The sequence below is a fragment of the Leuciscus leuciscus genome (genome assembly GCF_965113295.1).
Source record: "Leuciscus leuciscus genome assembly, chromosome: 3".
Taxonomy (NCBI): Eukaryota; Metazoa; Chordata; class Actinopteri; order Cypriniformes; family Leuciscidae; genus Leuciscus; species Leuciscus leuciscus.
In genome coordinates, this window is record NC_138727.1 from 67,119,947 (window position 1) to 67,141,184 (window position 21,238).

At 36.6% G+C, this 21,238-nt stretch overlaps 1 protein-coding gene across 8 annotated transcripts in view; it reads left to right on the plus strand.

Annotated features, from left to right (window-relative positions):
* LOC309494163 (NACHT, LRR and PYD domains-containing protein 1 homolog) overlaps window positions 1-21,238 on the plus strand; it is a 266,736-nt gene that overhangs the window by 214,300 nt on the left and 31,198 nt on the right. The window contains exons 1-3 of one of the 8 annotated variants that reach the window (XM_082163408.1): window positions 11,610-11,756; window positions 19,519-19,644; window positions 19,777-19,887. The exons of 3 other annotated variants lie outside the window; for them this stretch is intronic. In XM_082163408.1, the coding sequence (XP_082019534.1) occupies window positions 19,619-19,644; window positions 19,777-19,887 (137 nt within the window). In that variant the 5' untranslated portion in view covers window positions 11,610-11,756; window positions 19,519-19,618. Of the gene's footprint in view, window positions 1-11,609; window positions 11,757-18,972; window positions 19,292-19,503; window positions 19,645-19,767; window positions 19,888-21,238 lie in introns of those variants that run through there. 4 more of the 8 variants (XM_082163405.1, XM_082163404.1, XM_082163406.1 and 1 more) reach the window with 4 other exon arrangements.

The following is a 21,238-nucleotide window of genomic DNA, read 5'->3' on the forward strand; positions in this document are numbered from 1 at the left end:
TGAAGCTAGATCTGTGTCTGTCAAGAAGAGATGCTTAAATGAGAACACTAGTGTACTATTTATGAAGGCCATATCCTTAACACCAAGCATATCTGCTGACTCTGTTGATTTTCTCCTTGATTCTTTTAACTCAAAAGTTAAAAATATAATTGATGATATTGCTCCTGTTAAAGTCAGGAAGAAGAGTGGCAGACAAAAAGCACCTTGGAGAAACTCAACAGCAGTGCAACATATGAAAAGACAATGCAGAAAAGCAGAGCGCATGTGGCGGAAGACAAAACTTGTAGTCCATTATAACATCTACAAAGACAGCCTGCATGCTTTCAATATGGAACTAGGCAAAGCTAGACAGACTTTCTTCTCAAATATTATAAACAGCAATTTAAACAACACACGCACTCTTTTTGCTACTGTAGAGAGACTGACAAACCCCCCAAGCCAGATTCCTAGTGAAATGCTCTCAAACAGCAAGTGCAGTGAGTTTGCTTCTTTCTTCTCTGAGAAAATCAATAATATCAGAAAGGTGATCAGCACATCCTTGAGTTGCACTGGGGTCAGACAGATCAGACCACCTGAGAAAGTAGTTACTATGTCTGACTTCAAAGAAATTGATGGCAAAATTTTGGAAGAAACCGTACAACACCTTAAAACATCAACATGCGCCCTTGACACACTTCCCACATCTTTCTTCAAAATTGTGCTAAACAGTTTAGAAGCAGATCTTCTAGAAGTGGTAAATGCCTCACTTCTCTCTGGGAGTTTTCCAAACTCCCTGAAAACTGCAGTTGTCAAGCCCCTCCTGAAAAAGAGCAATCTGGATAAGACCATATTAAGCAACTATAGACCGATCTCAAATCTTCCTTTCATAGGCAAGATCATTGAAAAAGTTGTCTTCAATCAGCTGAACAAATTCTTATGCTCGAATGGATACTTTGACAATTTTCAATCTGGTTTCCGACCGCACCACAGCACAGAGACAGCGCTCATAAAGATAATAAACGATATTCGCTTAAATACTGATTCAGGCAAATTATCAGTGCTGGTACTACTCGACCTCAGTGCTGCATTTGACACTGTCGATCATAACATACTTCTTGACAGGCTGGAAAACTGGGTGGGGCTTTCTGGGATAGTCCTAAAATGGTTCAGGTCATACTTAGATGGGAGAGGTTATTATGTGAGTATAGGAGACCATAAGTCTGAGTGGACATCAGGCAAATTCAGGCAAATTATCAGTGCTGGTACTACTCGACCTCAGTGCTGCATTTGACACTGTCGATCATAACATACTTCTTGACAGGCTGGAAAACTGGGTGGGGCTTTCTGGGATAGTCCTAAAATGGTTCAGGTCATACTTAGATGGGAGAGGTTATTATGTGAGTATAGGAGACCATAAGTCTGAGTGGACATCCATGACATGCGGAGTCCCTCAAGGCTCAATTCTTGCGCCACTCCTGTTCAACCTGTATATGCTCCCAATGAGCCAAATAATGAGAAATAACCAAATTGCTTACCACAGCTATGCAGACGACACACAGCTGTACTTAGCCCTATCGCCTAACGATTACAGCCCCATTGACTCCCTGTGCCGATGCATTGACGAAGTCAACAGTTGGATGTGTCAAAACTTTCTTCAATTAAACAAAGACAAAACTGAAGTTATTGCGTTTGGAAACAAAGATGAAGTTCTCAAAGTGAACGCATACCTTCACTCTAGGGGTCAAACAACTAAACATCAAGTCAGGAATCTTGGTGTGACACTAGAGTCAGACCTTAGTTTCAGTAGTCATGTCAAAGCAATAACTAAATCAGCATACTATCATCTGAAAAATATTGCAAGAATTAGATGCTTTGTTTCCAGACAAGACTTAGAGAAACTTGTGCATGCTTTCATCACCAGCAGGGTGGATTATTGTAATGGACTCCTCACTGGCCTTCCCAAAAAGACCATAAGACAGTTGCAGCTCATACAGAACGCTGCCGCCAGGATTCTGAGCAGAACCAGAAAATATGAACATATCACACCAGTCCTCAGGTCTTTACACTGGCTCCCAGTTAGATTTAGGATTGATTTTAAAGTATTATTACTGGTATATAAATCATTCAATGGCCTAGGACCTCAATACATTGCAGATATGCTCACTGAATATAAACCCAACAGATCACTCAGATCATTAGGATCATATCAGCTAGAAATACCAAGGGTTCATTCTAAACATGGTGAGTCTGCTTTTAGCTATTATGCCAGCCACAGCTGGAACCAGCTTCCAGAAGAGATCAGATGTGCTCCTACAGTGGTCACATTCAAATCCAGACTCAAAACACTTCTGTTTAGCTGTGCATTTACTGAATGAGCACTGTGCCACTGTTCGTCCGACTGTTTGTACTGTACTGTATTTTACTCTATTTTTCTAAACTGTTTTAATTATTCTTATTTCTTTTAATTATTTTAATTTCTCCTATGTCAGCAGGGCATTTAGCCCGAAACTGTAAATGCCCACTCAGAAGGTGATAATGTGAAAGTGATTAATGTGGGTTTGAAAGTAGAACAGTATTTAAATGACGATATTAAAGTTTTCGTCTGAGAAAGAATGTGAACGCAGTGCTAAAGTGCTAAAGAAAGTGAAAAGAACGTGTGAGTAAATGAGGGAGAAAAGAAAGTTAAAGGAAAGTTGATAGATGGAAGTCGTAAGAAGATTGAAGGTTAAAAGAAGGTTGAAAGATTTAAGTCTTAAGGGAATCCTTTGAAAGAAAGATCCATAATAAATATTCTTTTTTATTTTTTAAAAGTACTGTATTTTATTTTATTTTTCTAAACTGTTTTAATTATTCTTATTTCTTTTCATTATTTTAATTTCTTCTATGTAAAGCACTTTGAATTGCCATTGTGTATGAAATGTGCTATATAAATAAACTTGCCTTGCCTTGCCTTGCCTAGGCTAGCTCGGGGTCTCTTCTCTGATCTACATATGTGCATTTTAAGGTGTTTTGAAGGCCACACACAAAAAAGGATAACAACAGCTTTAAAACCATGTCAATGGGTAGTCTGTCAGTGTAAACAACTGAAAGGTTGATTTATGAATCATTTTCTTAATTTACTGAAAGCTACTAACTTTATTAAATTCATTTACAATATGTAGGCTACACATTCATCATTGATCTTATGCCTAATACAGGGCTTTATCATTAAAGACGTCCTAAATTTTAGGTTGTTAGGGGGTTCCCCTTTTTTTTTTCTCTGATATGTGCATTTTAAGACGTTTGAAGGCCTAAAAAAGGATAATTAATAGCTTTAAAACTATGTCAGCGGGCAGTAGATTATTTTTCACTACCTGCTCTCTCCTCATCTTCATCACCCTTTCTTTTTCTCTCAGTCTCCTCATCTTGCCCTGTCTCTTCCCCTCCTAAACCTGAGCTTTTTTAATTTACTGAAGGCTTCAAATTGTATAGGGATAATACTCAATATGTACACATTGATTATAAATATTGTGCCTAACATAATGAAAACAGCTAATGTGTCTTGTTGTCTCCTCACAATGACAGTAAACTAACTATTACATTCTATGAGTCACGTTACATTTTCAGTTCCCCTTTTGGTGCTCAAAATATAAAAAAATCATAATAAATGAATTTCTTGACATTGACATGTCTACAGGGGCACGGGCCTCCCTAGGCCCCTATGTAGAGCCGCCACTGACACATGCTGGTTTTAACATCTCTCTTTAGAGTGAGTGGTCAAAATCATGTCTGACCAAAATCCAAATGTCCCCCGATCTTAAAGGGATAGTTCACTTTGAAATAAATTTTTGATATGTTTTAGCTTACCTCAAGGGCATCCAAGATGTAGGTGTCTTTGTTTCCGCAGTAGTTTCAATTTTGATATTTTTAGGTCAAACCGTTCTTGTCTGTCAGTCATAATGCAGGTCTATGGTCACTGGCTCAAAACACAAGCACAGAGTCCAAATTAAAACAATTCCCCATCGTCCAAATGAAACAATTCCCCATCATAAGTACACATTGATGGCCTAAGACACGAAACGAGCGGTTTGTGTGAGAAAACGAACAGTATTTATATCGTTGTTATCTCTTGAAAACAGCTGCGTCCAAATGATCTGACGGCGCGGGCGGGTATAGATATATACATAGATGTTGCCTTGGCTACTGCAGTTCATTGGAACGAAACCGTAGCCAAGCGACATCTAGTGTATTTAAGTCAACTTAAATCAAGGGGCACTTACCCCGAGCAGAGAGTGATAAAGAGGGATGGGAGGATGCTATTGCAAATTGAGCAAATAACAATTAACAAAATGTAAATGTGTACTGTTCGTGAAAATTAAAATGAATATTTGCACATACTTTTTTTAGCTTTACAAAAATCCTTTTTTGAGGCAAATTTGTGGGGCTTTGGTGGTTGAGGGAACTGATTATTGTCAGCATCATCAGACTCCTCAAAATCTATTTCATTAAATTTAGGATTTCGTCTGGGAATAAAAGCAAGCATGAAGTAATTAGAGGCTAAATTGTAGTGTTGCGGTTCCATATATCTCAAACAATAAATCTTACTTTCTCTTTCTTTGATTTGTTTCAATGCCAGAACCCTTTTCAGCCCGAATCAGGCATTCATGGGCCTTCTCATATGTATCTGAAATTATTTTATTTTTATGAATTGCTTTACATTTGCAATAGGGCTGCACGATATTGGAAAAAAAATTACATTGCGATATTTTTCCCCCAACGATATATATCGCGATATTGCGAGCCATCAATCCAGGCTAAAGTCAATAATTACCATTCCATGTTATTAATAATTTCACTAATAAGCAAGCTTCATTACAAGTAACAAAAAGGCCACTTAATATTTTATTCCAGAAACATATTTCTCTCAGAATTCGGTGAACGTTCTACACAGGACCTAACGTTCTTCGGGTTCTAGGACCTGAAAAATTATGTTTTCTATGCTGATTCAGTGACGCGTTCATGTAAACGGCACCTAGACCTAGACCCAGCAAAAGTAATGATTCATAATATGTAAAATATTACAATGAGACATTTTAATTGTTTATTAATAAACAAGTGTTTTCTGTAAAGATGAAGTTGACAATATACTGACTCGCGATCTTCGCAGCAGTGATCGGGAGAAATGCACTTTTCATACAGATTAAATATAGCTATATATTTTTTTTAATGGTTCTGTTTAAAAGTAGAGATTTCTGTAGATAATAGATATATTTCTTTTTTTTTTATTCTTTTTTTTTAGGTGTGTGAGGCGAGTAGGCTACCTTTTACGCTGAGTTTCGGTTCATGGATGATAGCTTAATCTCCGGTTCAGGCGCTGGCTGCTATATTTAATTATTATTAATCATTATTAAATCCAGGAAATTGGATAATGAAATACTGATTAAAATGAAGATACAATTAATACAAAACGAAATTCGTTTTAAAGAAAGGCTTTGTGCTTTCTGTTTGAGGTCTCTGTGAAAGTTTTAAAGCAGTCTTTTAGTGCCGCTTTCATAACGGTCGCGTCCGTAATGTCACGTAACATTGTTTTTTCCTCATAAATGCGAACACGAAAAATAAACGAATGTTTAAAAAAGACAACCATCCACAACTTTATAACACTCCAGCAAAGTAGCCTACCTCTTTTTGGTCAACATCCTCCTTTTTGTAGACGAAATAGGCTAGTCCCAAATAGCTGATTTTGACTTTTTTTGCGGCGGATCCTCTTCGTCGCGCATTTTTGAATGTTGGCTGTGAGCGCGGTGAGCTGCGGCACAGCGAACCAATCACTGTGCAGGCACGCAGAACGCGTATGTCACCCCAGCAAAAAGCCATACAACAAACTCGTGTTTACTGTGTGCTACCGTTCTCTTATGGGTACTACTAACGTTACCCTTCACATCGCATGTTCCGGCGATGTGACTATCGCTCATTCGCACATCGCGATGTCGATGTTAAAACAGAATATCATTCAGCCCTAATTTGCAAAGTATACATTTATTATTTGAAATAAATTTAAAACACTCACTTTTCTTTTTTAGTAGATCAAATGGGTGTATCGGCCATGTGTCAGTGTTTGGCTTTTCATGAAACATCACTGCCTTCTTTAACCTCTCTTGGCTCTTGTATGGAGGCCAATAACATCCCTCCTTGGTGCACCAGTTTTCTGGGATGACAGCTAAACTGTCCTCTTCATTAGGAAAATTGACTACAGCATACATTGAACTGTGATTAAAAAAAGTGCAATGGGTCAATCAATTTCACAAAATATTTCACCAACTCAATTTCAACATATATTATAATAGGGCTGGGCGATATGGCTGAAAACTGTATCACGATATAAGTGTTTCATATCGGTCAATATTGATATTTTTTATGACCTGTTTAAAATAAGGACCAGGAGAAAAATATATTACATTTAAACATTTTTATTTTAAACTAAAACGATTAGGTCACCTCAAAACGAAAATGTCCTAATCATTTATTCACCCCAATGCCAAGATATCCATGTCTTTCTTTCTTCAGTTGAAAAGAAATGAAGTTTTTTGAGGAAACAATAGCAATAGCAAATTAGTTGAAGTCCATTATGTGGAGAAAAAATACTTCATATTGACAAAAAAGCAGGAAAATATAAGGCGCACATATCATGACGCGGCAACAGCACGTGTGATTACCCCTGTAACGGTACTTAGGACATCATTTAGATATAAAATGTATGACAAATAAGGGCGTGGTTAACTTTGATTGACAGCTTGATTGACAGCTGATAACGAGCATATGTTGTGCCGAGTGGAATTCCTGAAATTTGACGTCTCAGCCATGATCTGACACAACACATCATACCACCTCTGTATCATTTCTGAACATTGAAATTCAACATTGAACCATACCCCCCAAAACCGTTCTTCAGAAACGATACAACGATATGCGCAACCAAACTGTTACATGATTGGCTGGTAGCGTGTCACTCCCTACGTTGCTAGGTTACCAGAGAGTGAGTGCCTTTGTTCATGCAACCAAAACTTGCTTCGCAACCTCTGGTTTCTTCCGACGAAGAAAAAAAAAAAATTAACGTTTTATCGAACGCATTTTTTATTGATATTTATTACATGTCTATCGCGATACATATTGTTATCATTTTATCGCTCAGCTCTATCTTAAAAAATACAAACCTTTTTACAGATAATTGTAGGAGTTATACTTTATTTGTAGTAGGTAAACTTTTTACAGAGCTTTTTTTTTTTTTTTTACAGGTGCCACATCCTACAAATGGAGTAATGGCAGACCAGCAAAGTCCTCTTTGCATGGAAGAAGCACAAACTTGCGTAGCACATTTGTGGCTTGGGTGAAAAGGAGTTCATCCTTCAGTCCAGAGAGAAGGAAAATGTCTAGCTGTGATGATGGCAGGGGATAGACAAAAAGATCGGTGTTGTTCCTGAATGTGGTGTACACAATGAAAGTTTCTCCATGTTCCTCGACCACCAGGTTTTGCACTACGACAACATCCTTGTTTGTCAGCTGGACACAGTTATTCCCAGTGCACGTCTGCACAGAGAAGTGACTGAACTGCATTTTTGCATATTGTGCTTTCACATTTAGACCATTTGGGACTGGGCCTTTGTCATGTGGTTTTTGCAGAGTTTTCTCTTAAAACATTATGTTGGATCAACTTAATTACTTGCATTCATGTTGAAAATTATTAAGTTCATGTTACTTAGAAATGCGTTTTATTGTGGCCCCAAAAAAGTAATTCACCATACTCAAAACATCGCTTTGAATTAATGTAATTCTGCCAGTAGTCTTAACATAAAAATTCTAGTGGAAAACGTTAACATATTTTTTTTTTTGTTGACCCAATGTTTTATTTTTTAGAGTGCATGGTTTCAAAGGGGATATTTTGGAAGTTGTGCCCTCTAGTGACGGAAGATGGATAACAATAATAGTTAAGCAGGACAATACAGTTTTCATAGTTTGCAATGTATATGGATTTAATTCACACTTTGACAACAAAAACGTATTCAATACCATTACTGGCAAGCTAAGGGATTTGAGGGGAAAATACGTAAATGCCTTTATAATTCTTTCTGGGGATTTCAATGAATGTCCTGACGAAATAGAGGATAGATACCCACCTAGAGCGGCTCGCTCCTCCCAAGGAAGCGGTTTAATCTCTTCTCTGTGCTCAGACCTATCCTTGACTGATGCTTGGCGTTTTTTTAACCCAGACATCCAAGATTTCACCTGGAGTAATAGAAGTCAGACTTTGAAGTCGAGAATTGATTTATTTTTAGTTTCTTCTTCTTCTTCTCTTCAATTTGTTAATGAGGTTAAACATGTTTATGCACCCCTTTCGGACCACAACTTAATTATTTTGAAACTAGGCTCCATTGACCCGCAATCGGGCATGAGAGGTTATTGGAAGTTTAACAATACTCTTTTGAGTGACGACTCCTTTAATGAGTCTGTTAATTAACTATATATGTATATATGTATATAAGTGTTTATATCTATGGTGTGTTAGCTGTCTCTGTTTCTATGGTTATTTCAAACAAGAATATAGCCTAACTTCAAGCCAAAAAAAACTCCCGTCTCTCGCTGTTGGTTTCAGGTGAGTTTAGTCAACAAAATCTCACAAATAATACACACAAACGTCCCTGACAGTTTTTTTAATAGTTTTGCTGGTAATTTGTCAATGGGTGATTGGAAGTAAGCTAATTTATTTAACCTAAAAGAATGCACTGTATTGTTAACTTAATCAGTGACGTCACTTACCAATATTGCTAAAATGTGATTTCAGAATAGCGAGAGAGAAAAAAAATCCTCTACAACAAGGGGTGAGTTATTGTTTAATCATGATAATAATTCCATATGCATTTATTTGACAATATAGGTCTATTATCTTAAGATTTGTATATATTTATCTTTTCTGCATTTCACCTCTGTTCTAGCTTGGCTCCTTGTATTAAACCAATCCCATGTAATATTGTTGGCTCTGTGACAAATAGCTTGTTATGTTCCTAGATCATCATGCTGTGATGGCCTGCTGCACCCCCTGTCCAAGACAATCTCCATGGCTATGAACCATATGACTAGTAAGCAAAACCACCTCAAACATACAGTGCACTACTGTTCAAAGGGTTGGGGTCTGTAAGAATATAAAGACGGTTTAAACAAATTTGGAATGTTTTGTTTTTTTAGAAAAATCCTACCTACCCTGCCTTTAACTGAAAAACATAATGCACTGCTTATTTCAACTGTATTTTTCTTCTATTGTATTTATCTATGCTTGTTATCTATTGTAATTTTCTATGCAGGTTCACTCCTCTACAAAATCCCCCCAATAGGGGTTATGCGGAGCGCCCAGCGGTCGAACCGGAAAGAGGTCTAAGCATTTCTGCTTTTCACTTCTGTACACATCTGCAGCGGTAGGTGATCTCGGTTTACTGTTCATTTTCGCTTATTACACTAAAATTCTTTTTTCTGTTTTAATTAAAATGTCACGAATGCTAAAATATCAGAAAAGGGAACATCCGAACAGCAGTTTTTGTTGTGTGCCGATCTGCTCTATGTCGGGGAAAATGAGTAACTTTAGTACAGAAGTACAAACAGGTTCTGTACTCATAAAGTGACGTCAACATCAGCAGTAGCATTCGCCATCAGGCAAGTGTTATTTAAATAAACTCCTGATGTACTTACAAACTTTCCAATGCCTGGTTTAATGAGTACAGAACCTATTTGTACTACTGTAGAAGTTTGGTGCCATTCTGGGCATTATTAGTGGGGTAATTTACCAGATACAAACCTGGAGCCGCGCATGCACTAAACCATACGGCTGATATCTCTAAATAAACTCTAAATTTTTCAATATCGTGCAGCACTAATATTGAGCATATCTTAAAGTGAACCTGGAATGATAATTTGTGATACCAGATGAGATGTATGTATGATAGATTTTGAACAGTACTATTTTTTTTATTTCAGGTTTTCTGGGATCCCAGCGGAAGGCATCAAGGCATCAGATGTTGGCCTGGACAGATGTTCCTGTAAACTACACCGACCTTTGCTTTTGCATGGATGGCTGATTATTACCATGTTCTGTGATGGTTTCATTATAGCAGAACTGAGCACCTGTGACAGTGGAATTTGTAGGTGTAAAGTCACAGAGATAAAAAAAATTGATAGCAGTTTCAAACTTTTTTTCTCTTTCTGTCTCATAAACAACACAGCAGTTACAGGTTTTCAAATTCTTCATTGGAGGTGAGACTTATACGTTATATGTAGAGCGAATTCGCAGGTCAGAGTTCACTAGACTTGAATATTATTTTCTCTGTTTTTTATTTGACTTCAGAGTTGAAAGTGGGCTTAAAGGGTACATAGGCTTAATGGGTATCCTTACCCCTATATAAAACATTACTTTTTTATTTGTAGTCTGAAATAATAAATAGTGCAATATAAATAAATGCAATGTAGTGTTTTCAAATATATAAATTTTTCTATACACATTGATGCTGAAATATCTGAATAAATACACGATACCAGCAGCGCTCGTGCTCTCATATCTCCTACAGCTTGTGACACACAATCCCACCTCACTCTTTTCATTTGCTCCGGATGAATATTAATGCCATTACAGGGCTTGAATTTTGGCATGGGATTGTGTGTCCATGTAACGCGTTGTCTTTTTATTTTCTTGTTAAATTTGCAGATGGTTTTGGGAGTTTAAATGTTTTGAGCGGAGTGAAGATTGGCACATTCATGTATATTGTATATAAATTAATACTTTTTCAATTTTGTTGTAAGTTATAGGCTACAGTTTGCAAAAAGATTGTTTTAATTAAAATGTTTGTGCAGTTTTATTTATTGAAATATTTTCATGGTTCATGTCCGAGAACCTTTCGGCAACGTTCCGGGAACTTTCCCCTAACCTATAGGAACGTTCTATTAACGTAAAGAAAACTTTACTGGCTAACCAATAGGGAACGTTCTTGGGAACATTCTGGGAACCAAAAACTAACGTTCCCAGAACGTTAAATTTTTAGCTGGGTTCATACTGGAAGTGAAATATCCGTCTTATATCTCATAATACTATTAAGATTAAAATTAAATATTTTGTTAACCATTATTGTAAAAAGCTGTAATGAACGCTGTTTTAGTAATAATTGGGAGTTAGTTAAATATGATATTGGTAAATGAATGAGAAACTAAGTGAGTAAAACTGAGGAAAAGGCAGTAATTAATGAAACTTCTGCTCTTATAATCACAGACCCCTGGAAATCTCTCAGATGATCAAACTGTTCATAAATGACAAAACCAGCTTGATGATATTTACAGATGTAAAGAGAAGTCTAACGCCATTATTACAGCATTTCTGAGCTTAGAGATTGAGGAAGTCATGATGTCACACACTCCAGTATACAGTAGGAGACGCTAAACATCCTTCACGACAGAACTAAACCCGCCAGAACACTGAATGAAGAAGAAGAGAGATGGGCGGGGTTTATCGTTGATATCTGAGCCCTCTGCGCATGCGCATTCAGAAACCGAAAGTAAAGAAGATCCTGAGGAAAAGTAAATTCACCTTCAGAAGTCTTGAAACATATATATTTATCAAGGACAGAAAGTGAGGCTTCGTTTGTCATCGATCACGCGACTCTAGTAAACCAATACACGCCTCGATACGGGGCTTCACTACAAATTGTGTCGCTTATGTGATACGCGCATCGAAGCTTCAGTGTCACACGTAACATCACTACATCACGGTAAGTTCATTCATCTGTTTCAGATACCATGCCATATTATTGTATATGTTTTCGCGCCGCTATCATATTAAACTCGATCATCGCATTTTAACGGTCATGTTATGGACTTGTGACGCATGTAAAAGTGAACAAGTTCATCTTCAGGATTATCATGATATCGAGCTCTAGGGATTCTGCTTTTAGTTGAGATTCTTTTACAGATTCTCCACAATCTGAAATATACAGAGGTGGAAAGTAAACATGTAAACCTGAACACTTCCGGTCTCCTGAAGGCCAGGCGTCGACTCACAGACGATCAGCAGTGATATTTAAAGGAAGAAGCCACATTAAATAATATGATAAATTATGCCCGATTTATTGTTTCTATTTCACCTATGTGAAAATTCTCATCATTATTATTATTATTATTATTAATAAAGTATAAGCAACAATTTGCATTTAGGAAAAAATACAATGGATTTCATTGGACCTTAATAGACCTTTTAAGTAATTTTAACATGTGTGAGTGTTGGAAACATGATGGCTGAAATCTGAGTTATTGTGACTCATAGTTGGGTGATTCTTACACTATGGCAGAGGTGGGACAAAGTCATTGTTATGCAAGTCACAAGTAAGTCTCAAGTCTTTGCCCTCGAGTCCCGAGTCAAGTCGAGTCAAAGATGAGGCAAGTCCCGAGTCGAGTCAAAAGTCAAAGCCAACAAGTCTCAAGTCGAGTCCAAAGTTCTACCATTTTAGTTTCGAGTCATTTCAAGTCCTCTTACCACAGAAATAAAATTTATACAAATCATGTACGTCTGTAAGATTTGTATTTATTTAAAGCTCTTTTTATACTTTGATTTATAATCAAATACAGTAAAAAACAGAAAATTTAATTTTCACAAAAAATGCTTGTATTTCAACAGCATATTGCACTAGAACAATGCACAGCAGCTTCAGTCCTGTATTGTATTAACCTCATATTGCAAAACAGTTTAACTTTCAAATAGACATGGGTCGTTTTAGCCTAAACCTTTTTAAACATGTCATCAATAAAATCCTCACTCCTCAAAATGATCACTTCTGAAAAACTGGACCAACCTGATAATATAATTGGAATGCGTGTTGCAGTGTGTATGCGGTGCAAGACCAGCACGCGCAATAGTGCTTTCACATATGCTGCGTTTGCAGTGCGTGATCCGCGGCTGTACCACAAATACATACTCACTATTTGTATTTCAAATCCAGAAGTTATTAGCATCTTTTATTTAAAAAAAAAATTTCATACTCTTTCTTTTGCATAATTTAAATCTTTTATACAATAAATCTCGCATGTCACAAATAACTTGTTTTTCCACCTCCACGAATGAGACGAGTGTTATGTTGCCTTGTTGAAATATGTATTTTCCCTTGATTTAGGCTACCCCGGTCTTAACGTCTCAGCATTGCGATTCTCTTTGTACACATACACTCTTTAATAGACGTATGCTCGTTTAAACACAATTTAAACAACGTAGGCCTATTATTCAATGCATTACTTCTACTTATATTAAGTTCCTAAAGCAATTGGTCAAATATTTAACCATGTAGGCTACTTATATAAAAAAACAGCCGACTCTCATGCCTTTTATTTTATATTTAAATTAATACAATAAATCTTGCATGTCACAAGGAACATGTTTTTCCACCTCCACGAATGAGACAAGATTTGTTCATTATGTCGCCTTGTTGAGGTAAATTGTAGTTTTCCTTGCTTTACCCTGGTCTTAAAGTGAAAATAGTATTTAATTAAATACATTTATGGTGAGATTACTACATTTTATTTAATTAATCGCATTTATGGTGAAATTACTACATTTTTAGGTCAATCTGTGTTCATTTTGACCACGAAACATGCGCTGTCACTTTAATTCAGCGCGTGCAGCACATGTGCAGCACAGCAGAAATAGACTCGTGCGGAAACGATCGCGGCACTGCTGTGTATGCACCGCACCTGGAACGGATCGACGGACTGCAACCGCGTGCAGTGTGAAAGCTCTAACCTGTTAACATGGGTACGGAAAAAAATACGCACCGCTGGCGCATACGCACTGCAAACGGAGTATGTGTGAATGTGAAACGGGCGTTAGATGCTGTCGAATCAAAACAACGTGGGACTACAGTGATTGGATGTCGTGCAGGCAGCGCGCGCGCTCTCTGCATGCATACAGGTGGTGCACATTTTTTCACAGATGCAGATAAACTGAGAGCGGCGTGGCCATGTGGACATTTTTTCCCCCAGTTTTCATGGGAAGTAGCAAGTCTTCTCGAGTCAAAAGGCGCAAGTCCAAGTGAAGTCACGAGTCATTGATGTTAAAGTCCAAGTCGAGTTGCAAGGCTTTGTACATTTTGTCGAGTCGAGTCTGAAGTCATCAAATTCATGACTCGAGTCTGACTCGAGTCCAAGTCACATGACTCGAGTCCACACCTCTGCACTATGGGCACTTGTAATGTTCTTTGGTCATTTAAAAAAAATACTTATAATTTTGGACAAATTCATCTTTCTTTGTCAAACTAACAGCAAAACCACTTTACATTTGTTTACTACTTTTTTACATTTTCTGATTTTTTACTACCTTTCTATTATGATTTTTTTTTTATAATAGGTGTTATAAAACCTCTTTATAGGTGTAGAAATCACTGTTTTCTACTTGTTACACAACCAGACTTTTTAACTTCAACAATGATAATACAGTTTAAAAATATGACTGGTAACTATTAATTTACCTGAATTAACCCTCTGGGGACCAAAAACGCGCCCGCGCATTTTGCTCGTTTTTTTTTTTTAGCAATGAAAAATAAACACAAAATGCTCTGTTAATTTTGATCTTTCATTTTCGTGTAATACATCAATCGATCCTGTTCAGTTTCTATTTTTTTTCTGTATACTCACAATAAAAATAAAGTGTTTTGCTTTTTGACAAATAAAGAAAAACTAACATGATGCTATTTCTGCCTTCTCTCTGTCAGTAAACTCCCATTTGAAACGCGTTCGAAAATGATCTATAACTCCGCGAAAATTCAGTCAAACAGGGAAACAGACCCACGGGCATAAAGCTTGAGATCGCAGCTTTTAAATGAAGTAATTTATATAAAAAACAAATATTATCAGCTTCTGTAATCTGTATAAAAAGAGAGCGACTCCAGTCGAGCTCATTACGAGATGATTCACAGTAATTTGACCACGCCCCGGAGAGCGCGTGCTATTCAAACGCAAATTCTGAGAACCATTTCAGTCTGTGAAACGCCCCCACATCAGCTGTAAACAAAGAGGCATAATATAGCCTACCTTATGGAGAAAATTTTCCGTGCTGATATGAGGAGCAGATCCCGCTGAGGAGTGAGGTAGACTAAGTTATCCTTTCTCAAGTGTTAATGTGGAATAACGTTATGGAATAACGTTAGTGTAGGCTTATGTAAACAAAAAGATGAATCGCGTTTCTATAATATGAATCGCGTTTCTGTGAGATGAATGAAGGGTACATATTTGTAAAGACTGTTTAGCCTAAATATGAATCGCGTTTCTGTGAGATGAATGAAGGGTACATATTTGTAAAGACTGTTTAGCCTAAATATGAATCGCGTTTCTGTGAGATGAATGAAGGGTACATATTTGTAAAGACTGTTTAGCCTAAATATGAATCGCGTTTCTGTGAGATGAATGAAGGGTACATATTTGTAAAGACTGTTTAGCCTAAATATGAATCGCGTTTCTGTGAGACGAATGAAGGGTACATATTTGTAAAGACTGTTAATACCCTAAATATGAATCGCGTTTCTGTGAGATGAATGAAGGGTACATATTTGTAAAGACTGTTTAGCCTAAATATGAATCGCGCGTCTGTGTGTGAAAGAATAAACTGCTTTGCTATAGCCTACTGAGATGAGTAAAAATCGACTGAAATATGTTGAAATAAAATGTATTTGTATAAGCAACGTATTAAACTGCAAATTAACATTTATAGGCTATGCCCTAATATTTCATAAAAACAACGTTACAGTCAGGCGAAGTATGAAAGACAATATTTTGTTGACTAGATTTGGGTACAGTTTTTACTGTAGAATATACTGTCACATCAAATAAGCTTTTCTGCTCATATATATAAAATACTATTTTGTCAAAAATAAAGTCATAGACTAAGATGTTCCAATGTTGGCTATATTCAAACTAATGAATACATATGATAAAATGTAGGCCTATAATCTTTTTTTTTTTTTTTACAAAGAAAGAGTACTTTTTTTGCAGAAATATTGCTGAAATTGTAATTATTGTTGTAATTGTAACCTTTTTAATAAAATAGCAAAACATATTTACAAGATAGATGTAAGCAAAATCTTAAATGGTCAATATAAGTCTTCTTCTAAATATATAGGCTATTTTGTCCTTGCATTGTGGCTCAGTCAGTGTCACACCTGAATGAATGGCTAATTATGCAGAGTCATTATGCAGAGTGGGTGGGACTGGGTAATCTAAGGTGTAAACTACTCCTCCCCCTCGCATATTGGCTTTCCAAGCAAAACCTGTTTTACACCATTTAAATCAATGTATTTTTTTTTTGTGAACGATAAAGCAAGACTATTTTCACATAATTTTGAAGCTAGAACTCGAAGAGGAAACATCCATTAGTCAAAAGTCTTGTGGGCACATATTTTTGTTTTGTGGTCTTATTTCAGCAACTTTCATTTTTATTTTTTTAAATAACCACGCATAAACATTATTCTCTTAAAAATACAAACATCTACATACACGTTGCTCGCATATTATGGTAGCCCTGTTTGTGCTATATAGAGTGAATTTACACCTTTGCCATTAACATGTTTATAAACAACTGAAAAAAGCACAAATGTCAGAGCATGTCAGAACATCTCAAGGGCCCCAAAAACAGCTTGGTCCCCAGAGGGTTAAGCACTAGTAAAATAATACAAATACATTATAGTATTTAATGTGAGACCACTATCAATATACATTTTTCTAGAAAATATAGCTGTCACACAGTATTGGTGTCAGTACTAGACATGTTAAGTTAAATAAGAGTATTTTGCATACATGAAATGTTAAGTATTAATTCAGAGCTAATCAGTGAAGCTATCTTCCTTTTTGCACAAACAAATACAGAAATGTCATTTCTACCACAGTCATTTATGGTCACAAAGTGCAATTGATATGGATTGTGAGAGTAGATATGTGTAATACTTTTTATGTTATAATATAATTTTATATTTATATTATGATATATTTTTATTTCTAAATTATACTTTTATATTAATTTATTTAATTTTGATATATTTTTAAGATGCCAGACAACAATTTATATGAGAATAATGACAATAGTAATGGGCTAAGACAACAAAAGGTCACAGGCCTACTGGGACCATAGACTGTAAACTAATATGGAGGACGCCCCCCCGCTCTCTTCCATTGGTGAGAAGTGAAGCCGCCAGAGGGAGATGAGAGTCTCTTACCGTCGGAGAAAATAAAAATAACAATAAAAATGAGATGGGAGTGTGCCTGGAGCATTCCTCCACAGATGTGGGAATAGGGATGAGATGAGAGAGTGCCTGGAGCATTCCTCCAGAGATGTGTCTTATAGGGAGATGAGAGTCTCTTACCGTCGGAGAAAGCGTTGAACATGGATCACACGAGGCTCCTCGTTTTATGACAGTCAGTCTCTTGTGGAATATTAGCGCGTTGTGAATAAAGTTGGTGTTATACTGTAAAGGTACAGCAGGACTGCACTGTTTGTGGACTGTGCTTTACTGTAGGGAGAAAAGCAGGAATATCTCTATTAGCTGCAGAACACTAGTCATTGCAGGCCGCAGAAAACTACACTCAAGATTACACTAAAAACTGAATTGTAATTTAATAATAATTAATTAATTTAATACATATTTAACTCATTAAAAATATTTGTATACCATCATTCATGACGAAGCGTTATATCATCATCATTAAGCACACAGTGAACACAACACTTAATGTTTTATTTTAATTAAACAACATACAAATATTTATAATTAAATTCATGTTGTCTTTATTCATTAAAATGCATAATATCAGTGTCATATGCATATACATCAGTTACAATTCAAGTCTCATCATAACTGGTGAAACCTGAAAGTCAAAGAAAGAAAACATCTGTATTTTATACTTTCTTTAGACCATAAACAATATCACTCAATATTAATATTAAATACTATGGTAATGTCTCAAATGGATCCTATACCTGAGGCGACATTCCCTTCTTTGCTTTCTCTCATAAAATAACCTTTTATCATAGTAAAATCTACACAGCCTATCATTCCCAACTAAAGTATTGTTCAGCGCCAGTCGTGTTGAAGATTAGTGGACAGGCAGTCGCTTCATTAAATGAGTTATTTCCTCAGTGAAGCCTCTTCTCCATCTCCACTGATCTCCATCAGACTCTGGTCTCCTTCCCTCTTTCGGCTGAAGGCTGCAGGCTTGTCTTCTAGTGGCTTTTATGCATCAGCTGTATCCCATTCACTCTCATCTCATCCCTTTCCCACATCTGTAGTAATGACACTATAACGCAAACTAGAAACTGTAACGTGTGAGCACGCGAAAGTCTGTATATATATTTTTTTCGTTTTGTTTGTTTTTTTTGTTGCAAAGGTCCCCTCAGGCGCTCCGTAACAAAGTGAATATCCGAGAGATAAAAAGATTGTGAAATGTCCTCAGCGTGTCTTCTGCAGGTCGTGCTCCAGGTGTTCATCAAAGCCCAGATGTGCCCAGATGTTGGCTTTAAAGTAGCTGGAGCATGTTTAGTTTTCTCGTCTCTCCTCCCTCTGCTATTGGATGCTACCGCCACACATGACGTCAGAAGAGCGTCAGTACATTATAATGGGTTATGGTCTATTACTGAACCGACACCGAATCGTCCTCGTCTGCATCGTAGAAGCGATTAATTTCCACACCCCTAATATCATCCTCAGATTTGGAATATACTCGATTTTTATACTCTCTTTTTCAGAGCACTTACATTTTAATTATGTATTGGTATATAAAGACAGTTTAAACAAATTTGAAAAAAGTTTTTTAGAAAATCCTACCTACCTTACCTTTAAATATGTGCTCCCAAGCTTCAATATTTCATTACAGTGTTTTGACTCTGACATGTTTGTCCTCTATGTCGCTGTGTAACTTTATTTAACTGATGCACAAGGGTTAAATCTGCCCATCTAAACCATAACTCCTGCTGAATGTGGCGTGACTGGAGAAAATAGTGTTTCAAAATCAGTTTGTTGAAATATTGACCTAGAATTTATGCGCTAAAATTAAAACGGAAAAGATTGGCAAAATTTGCTTCAAATGATCAGATATATCACTAAACATTTTGATGGGCTAAACCTTTTTTCGCAAATTGGTTTTTAAATGTAAAAGCTTAAATGTAAACCTGACAATATGAAGCGATATTCCCTCGCTCTGACACTCCCTCAGGATTCGGCATCAGAATGTCTGGGATTTTCTAATCTTTACCGAAATTATCATGTAAAGCAAAAGCGTAAGTCTAAGCTGTGTTTAGGTGAATTAACTAGCCGTCTGTTAAACTATAAGAAAAAATATATGTTTTAGTCCATTTCATTTATGATTGATTGATGCCTTTGTTGTGTTCATTGATGTTCACAGCGAACATGTGCTGAAAATAATCTTGAACACACTGTAAATCTCTGTGAATTAAAGCTGCTGAATGTGATATAAATGTAATGCTCTCAGTGTCTCCATATAAAGGGAAGATGCGAGTCTCTGAGAACGAGTGCAGCGTCTCCAGAACCCAGCAGTGAGTCTCTGAAGAGTCACAGATCTATGAATAATCCCACAAATCCTGGAGATGGATTCAGTGACCTCTGACCCCAGGTGAGACACAATACAGTACTGGACACAATAGACCGACTCACACAACATCACAGATCATCTGAACTAATCATTTAGATTTAATCCAGTGTAAAGATGTGTATAAATTATCATATCTTTTCTTAGTATCTCCAGGAAGAGGAAGAGATCTTCATCTCCAGAACCCAGCTGTGTGTCTCTGAAGAGTGACGGATCCATTCATCTTCCTCCTGACCTCAGTGATAAACCAGTGACCTCTGACCTCAGGTGAGGATAAACGTGACCTAGACCTAAGACCAAAATTTGTAGTTGTTTTTGCAGAAAACACTGTAATGGCTTTCCTGACATTACATTGAAGAATTTGAAATGAAAGATGGAGCACACATTTAATAAAATTAGGAAATAAATGCCCTTTATAAAGGTAAAAAAATTATTTCCATAAGATTGCTTTCCAACAGTGATTTAATGAAACACTGACAATTTAAGTTTGAAGGAAGTAAAGCCTCTGTTTAATTTTACATCAGCCTACAGATGTGGCCTTTAAAAATGCGCGTCTCAGAGAGAAGAATGCCACGAGAACTTCCAAAATTCTGCGGGATTCTGCAGAAGGGGGATTAGGTGTTGGACGCAGGAAATACTAAAACCTGTAGATGGCAGTCGTGTTTCATGTGGCCATACTTACTGTATGTGTGCTCAACATCATGCTGAGCATACTGTATGATATTGAAGTAACATGACAGGGATTCTCGGTGCTTTGGCAGTACTTTGATGTCATACACATGCACGCTTTTTGGCAAGCGTTTGGTTGGCAAAGTTTTCTTTTGCCAGTTACATAAACAGTCACATATTCTTCATAAAAATCCGACTCATAAAAATCCGACTCAAACGCGCATCATTTTTTTTTTCTATGTACTTACAGTAGAAGAGACGTGATGTATGATAACTGAGTCTTAACACAATAATTCGCGAAGACCTTTGAAGAGACCGAGAGCATTTGCGCAATATCATTAACTAGTTTATCTAATTTTACATTTAGTTCCTTTTTTGCATCAGAACGTTTTAAATAGCTTTAACATGGTTGTAATGCGCTTTTCTGCATTAGCACTTTTTATATTATCATGTTTCCCTTTATCGATTTCAGTGGGGACGACTCGTCATGGGTCATTGTGTACCCACCACTTTTAACTTCTGTCCATAATAATTTGACTTTTGGTTCGATTTTTTTAAACCGTTTTCAGTGGTTGTGAGGAACAATATGAGAGAGAAATTTGGTAATCATTGTCTGATCCAACAAAAAAACATTATAATATTCATTTTATTTTATTTTTCGTGTTCGCATTTATGAGGGAAAAAACAACGTGTCAGTTCTCGGGTTACGGACGAGCACTCTGAAAAGACTGCTTTAAAACTTTCACAGAGACCTCAAACAGAACAGCTGCCTTTCTTTAAATTGAATTTCGTTTTGTATTCATTATATCTTAATTTTAATCAATGTTTCATGAACCAATTGCCTGGATTTATAAGAAGTAAATATAGCAGACAATCACGACATTGGAGGCGCCGGCGAGTGAACTGGAGTTCGTCTCATAAATGAACCGAAACTCAGCGTATAATGCAC